Raw genomic sequence first — 6,371 nt, forward strand, 5'->3', positions numbered from 1 at the left:
GCGCGCGCCGCTCCAACCTTTCCCCCAGTTGGTGCGCGCGGGGTTCACCGGGTTCACGCTGACACCGCTGACTCCCGCGCCCCGCCCCCCGTTGGCCACGCACCCCGCCTCCGCCAATGGGAGCGCGGTCACGTCCTGATCACGCAGCCCCTGCGCCCTGATTGGCCGGAATTCGCTACACCTTTGTTTTGATTGGTGACATGTTACCACCCGCCAGACGCGGCTCTGTGTGTGTGTGTGTGTGTGTGTGTGTGTGTGTGTGTGTGTGTGTGTGTGTGTGTGTGTGTGTGTGTGTGTGTGTGAATCGCTCAGCTGAAGCCAGGCTCCTCTTATTGGCACAGGATCAGGGCTTTATTATAGACTGGTGGCGTTGCTGCTCTCTCTCTCTCTCTCTCTCCCCCCTGTCTCTCTCTCTTTATTTGTGTTTTATTTACACTTTCCGTATGCGCACTTTTACGGCTCACAGCGTCCCGGACCCGTCCTGCCAGGTAAGCGCGTTTAAAACCGGCTTCCCCTCTTGGCTGTCTGCTCCATTTCTGCATGAACTTGTTTCTCAGTCAGTTGTTGGCCGCCGAGCACACGTAACAGCACCAGCAGCACCGTCTCCCGTCATCCCCGCCGGCTTGGCTGGGTTTGGACGCTGTCAGCGCTGGAAGTCGCGGCGGCGGGTCGTGGTGCGTTTCACCACCTTCGTGTCGGAGGTGGCGCCGGTTTATTTGAGGTCACACGGGTCCCAGGTCTCTCTCTCTCTGTGTGTGTGTGTGTGTGTGCACGCCGCGGTGCAACAGCCTGTGGATAAACAACGCGATGCTGCGAAGCCCCGACAGTTGCATCACTGCGCTGCAGCGCCGCGAGCCAAAAGTTTGCTTGAATCATTCACCGCAATAAACCCGCCACGAGCCGAGAGATGTGCCGGAGACGCGGCGGCCCCGGGGTCTCCCCCCCCCCCATGACACCTTTTCCTGGTTTTCCTGCCTTGTGTGAACTGTTGGGGGGGGGGGGGCGCCTGACGCGGAAAAGTAGGCTGCGTGGAAGTGCAGCCAACAAAACGTTATGGAATATTGATTGACAGGGGATGCTGCAAGACAAGGGTAGCTTTTTTTTGTTTGTTTTTTTAGAATAATGGGTTTCTATGTTTTGCTGTCATGACACACTAGGCTTGGTCTGTATTTGTCAAGAGTGTCATTATTTTGCGCACTTTAAACAATTTTTGAGCGGACGTGTTTGCATCACCTGCGCAGACCCTCCTTTGTTTTGTGGGCGCACAGCTGTGGTGGTGTTCGCGTCCCTGCTGTACGGTAATGAGACCGTGAGAGACGGACTACTGCTCCAACAGATTGACTTTGTTTTCTCAACTACTTCCTGGTGCGAGCTTCCTCTCTCCGTGCACCAGTCTGTGCATGTTAATTTCAGTCGGGGAGGGGGGTGGGGGTGGAGGAAGGTGGTGTGTGTGTGTGTATGTGTGGCAGAGGAGGCGGCGGGGGGGGTTGGGGTTGGGGGGGCGGTTTGGTTGATCCAGCACCACACCACTCTCCGTCTATTCTTGGTTAGGGGAGGTTCCCCTCTCAAGTCCAATGCTATGCGAGACACTGGGTGTACCCACACTAATGGCTGTGCTGCAGTGCCCCCCCCCCCATCCACCCACCCACCCAACCTCCACCCCTCTCTATGTGCAGCTGTGCATTCACACTTGGTGCCCGTTAACTTCTGGCCGTTGAGTCCACCTAGGAGCTCTTTGTTCCCCCTAACCTTCCACCTACATTTCTCTCCACCTCAGCCGGCCTCTGGTTGATAATTACACTGGAACATGCGGCGTTCGCTTCCCCGGCTGAGTGGCGGCGATGTTTACCTCGGACTAGTGGGAGTTGGAGGGAGGGTACGTGAACACGTTTGGGGGGTGGGGGTGTGTGTGTGGGAGCAATCTGTCATCATACACCAGGAGGCCGTTAGATGGGTGTAGTCTCTGTTGTAATGGTGCACGGCCATGGAGAGTTAGTGTAGTGCTCCTCTCTGCAGACGACGTTGTCTTACCGTTTTCTGACCCTGGCGCCCAAACTAACCTGTGGAACGTCGCAGGTCACTCCTGGACACTCACTGGGGTTTACTTCTTCTACTGCTTATTCTGGGTACGGACCTTTTTAGAGTGGTCCCGATACCAACTGCAGATCCAGTCTATTTTACTGAACAGTGCAGACTTGGACTATTAGCTTGGTGGGTGGAAGAAATAATTGGGGGAGAATCATCTTTTTCCACCATTAAAGAAATGCAGGCCTCCACGTGCCAAGATTCAGGAAATTGAACCGTTTTGCTTTTATTTATGACGTCTGCTCCTGGCTTTTGGTAGTATCAGATTTTAGTCTTGGGTGAAATCTGCGACGACGATTCTTTATTTTAGCCTGGTATCGGCCCAACGTGCGGTACCGGTGTCGGTCTTGGTGCATTACAGCTAGCCAGTGAGCTGTTAGCTAGTGTGAACTACTAATAAGACCCGTTAGCCCCCTAGCTAACAGGTCTGACCCTTTAGCCGAGCGGTTAGTGATGTCGCCTTCTGGTGCAGTACACCCCGGATCGAATCCCGCACCGGGCAAGAAAATAACCGGTTACATTGGTGGCAGCGGCGGGATCGCGCTTTGTTCTTCCCGCGCTCCGAAGAGACTTCTGAGGATCCGCACACTTCCGGTGTCCCACCGCTGCCACCAACGTAACCGGTTATTTTCTTGCCCGGTGCGGGATTCGATCCGGGATGTACTGCACCGCAAGGCGACGTCACTAACCGCTCGGCTAAAGGGTCAGAACCGTTAGCTAGGGGCTAACGTGCCTTGTTAGTAGTTTACAGTCGTCACCCTCCGCCCGCGCGCTTTGTTCTTCCCGCGCTCCGAAGAGACTTCTGAGGATCCGCACACTTCTGGTGTCCCACCGCTGCCACCGGTTATTTTCTTGCCCGGTGCGGGATTCGATCCGGGGTGTACTGCACCGCAAGGCGACATCACTAACCGCTCGGCTAAGGGGTCAGACCCGTTAGCTAGGGGGCTAAGGGGTCAGACCCGTTAGCTAGGGGGCTAACGGGTCTTATTAGTAGTTCACACTAGCTAGCTGTCATGACCGAGAACAAGACTCACGTGATGGACTTTGTTCTCCAGTCTGCTGGTTACTTTACAACCAGACAACAGGTCATCAAATGAAGCAGGTTTTTGTTGAACGAAAGCATCTTTTAAAGAAAAAAAGAAAAGGAAAGGGGGAAAAAGTGGCGTAGAAAATGAGAAAAATAGGATTTTATTCGTTCAGCGTGGGATGTAAATTTGAGGCGAGCGGTCTGAGAGGCGGGTTTTCATCTCGTAACCCTGCGACCCGTTGTGACAATTGACCAAGCTGACATGCGGGGGACCAAGAAGGCAGGGATTCTTTCCTTCCCTCTCATTTGGTGCCCGTCCCCAGGTTAAACAAAGTGATTTCTTCAACAGAATGATGCCAAATAACTAATCAGATTAGCTGCAGATGGGAACTGTATCCTCAAGTGACTTCGCAGGCTTTCTAGGAATAAAGGGACGCTTGTTCTTACTGTGGCCAGGAAGCTTGACTTATTGGTTATTTATGCTGCTGAAGGATTTTAACGCTTTTTGCAATATTTTGACATCCTTGAAGCACCTATGACCCATCTATTGAGATGATTCAGACATGGCAGATGTCAGTAAACATGACATATAGCCACTCCCTCTCTGTTTGAATTGGGTTGTCTAGTCGGTTTTCATTTGTAGCTCTTACTCACATCGCCGCATGACAAAAGTCTGAATTCAAATAGAATTAAACCTTTAAACACAATGAATTGGCAGATGAACCTCCAAAATGGAGGCATAACGCGCTGAAATGACTAATGCGCCGCCTCCTCCTTTCCTCAGGCTGAGCACATGACCACGATGGAGACGACCAGACCGTACCAGAACCTGCCGCCGTGCAGCGGCACCGTAGAATATCATGACCTGGAGGCTGCAGAGGCACTGGTCAGCATGAGCTTCTGGGGTCAAAGGTCACACAAGCCCCGCCCACTGACCCCTACCTCCGACTCCTGCGACTCCATCCAGCTCCCCCCTGAAGGCGCCGACACTCCCAAGGACCTGATCGCCCTCTCCTCCCTGGTAAGAGCAACAAAATGCCAGGTTTCCTCCTCTGAGTGGTTTCCTTGATTTGATTAAACCTTTTCTACTGATGTTTTCCCTTTATCTTAGGCCTCATCTTTTCTTTCTTTTGTTCTTTCTTTGTTTCATTTTTTGTACTTTTTTGTTTTTTCCTTTCCTTCGGTCGTTATTGCTTTCATTCTTTTTTCACCCTTTCTTTTAACTTCGAGGGCAGTTGTAAGTTGGCCTTTAATTGCTCTGGTTACACTGTGTAGTGCATGGCAAGAAACTGAACCTTTTGGGGGGGGGCAAAGGTTTGAAAGAAATACTGAAGAAATGGAGGGGTATTCATATTTTCAAAAAGAAAAGTATATCTGACATTTTCTCCACTCCCTCTTTCAGTGCATGACCCCTCCTCACAGTCCTAGTTTTGCTGAGACCGGTCCCAGACCCGTCTTACCACGGGTCCGGCTCCAATCGGGTCCTCTGATGGAGCCGTCCATGGCGCCGCCCGGCCGAGCGATGGCCACCAGTGTCATCAGACACACCGCGGATAGCTCCGCCCCCTGCCGCAGTGTTCCAAACCCCGCCTCCACACAGACGGAGTCACACACAGTCCTGCCCCCGGAGACTGTCTCCATGGAGATGGAGCAACCGAGTGGAGGTGGAGGAAGTGTGTGCGCTGAGGAGGAGAAAGAGGTTTCTCCTTTGTCTCCTGACAGCGCCTCTACTCCCCCGACCTCCCTGCCCTCCTCTCCGCCTGCCCCTGCGTCGTCCTCCTACTCCTCCTCTTCCTCCCCGGTGCTGTGCCAGGTGTTCCCAGTGGGCGGCAGGACAGGGATGATCTCCGCCTTCGTCCAGGCTCCTGTCCAGATGTCCTCTCCGTGCGGTCCCAAGCCAATCCTCTCTCAGACTTCCTCCTCCTCTTTCTCCCAGCAGCTTCTGGTGGGCTCCCCTGTCCCACAGGGGACAGTGATGCTGGTGGTCCCCCAGCCACAGGTGACCCAGGCCCCCCAGGGCCCACAGACTGTTATGACACTGGGGAACACCAAGCTCCTGCCCCTGGCCCCCGCCCCCGTTTACATGCCGTCTGGACAGAACGCCGGCGCCTCCCAGGCCGACTTCTCCCGCAGGAGAAACTACGTCTGTAACTTCCCCGGGTGTAAGAAGACCTACTTCAAGAGCTCCCACCTCAAGGCTCACCTCCGAACCCACACAGGTAAGGAGAACCTCAATACGCCTTCTCCACCATCTGCCATCAGTTAAGGGCCACACATTTGTTCCCTCTGTGGTCAGGTTGCAGAGTTCTGACCCTTCACCTCCTTAGGTGATTGATTGCGATGGCGGCTGCAACCAGTCGGTCGTCTCTTGATAGCAGCGTGGGCTTATTGGCTAAACTGGAAGTCTGTTGTTCCAGGATGAACATTCCGACTCTGTGGGGTTGTTTTTGTGCCGTAAGAACACCTGTTCCTTCTCTCTCCTCCTGCAGGCGAAAAACCGTTCAGCTGCCACTGGGAGGGCTGCGACAAGAAGTTCGCCCGCTCCGACGAGCTCTCGCGCCACCGGCGGACTCACACCGGCGAGAAGAAGTTCGTGTGTAACGTGTGCGACCGCCGCTTCATGCGCAGCGACCACCTGACTAAGCACGCCCGGCGGCACATGACGACGAAGCGGACGTCGACGTGGCCCGCTGAAAACCGTGACCTCAACAAAGTGGCGCTTCCCAAGGGCCAGTCCAGAGGCGCCACGCTTCCCGTTGGTGTGCTTGTACCGACCTCAAACTAACTCAAGTCTGTGGCCCCCAGAAGGCCACCTCAGGACCCGGGGTAGGAAACGACTGCCAGCCGTCCAAAAGCTGTTGGGACAGTTGTACACCGGCCTCTAGCAGCCGCTCCGGCGGGTGACCAACCATCATCTGGAGTTTTTCCCCTTTTTTCTTTTTTTTCTATTCAAAAATAAAAAATTGGAGTTTGGTCGAGGGAGGGAGGGAGGGGAAGGGGGGGGGGAATAGTGAAAACTGCTGGTGTTTGTTGGAATCCAGTGGCTGCCGGGGTTTTCCTGCCCTTCTCAGGACAGTTTCTCACAAACCACACACACAACATGGAGGGAAGGGACTACTCACCTGAAACAGGCTGCTATTCATTCATGGACACACACACACACACACACACACACACACACAACAAACCTGACATTGCACTGGATTTTTTTATTCTGCTCGTTTTGTACTCTTCAATGTAATCATGTTTACTTCATGTG

General features: G+C 53.8%; 1 protein-coding gene across 1 annotated transcript; it reads left to right on the plus strand.

Moving 5' to 3' along the window:
- The first annotated feature begins 3,914 nt into the window (after positions 1-3,914).
- klf11a (Kruppel like factor 11a) lies at positions 3,915-6,068 on the plus strand. The gene is made up of 3 exons (XM_056294235.1): positions 3,915-4,133; positions 4,515-5,331; positions 5,602-6,068. The coding sequence occupies exons 1-3, from the start codon at positions 3,915-3,917 to the stop codon at positions 5,895-5,897; spliced, it is 1,332 nt and encodes a 443-aa protein (XP_056150210.1). The 3' UTR covers positions 5,898-6,068.
- The last annotated feature ends 303 nt before the right edge of the window (positions 6,069-6,371 follow it).

Source organism: Lampris incognitus, chromosome 15, assembly GCF_029633865.1.
Source record: "Lampris incognitus isolate fLamInc1 chromosome 15, fLamInc1.hap2, whole genome shotgun sequence".
Taxonomy (NCBI): Eukaryota; Metazoa; Chordata; class Actinopteri; order Lampriformes; family Lampridae; genus Lampris; species Lampris incognitus.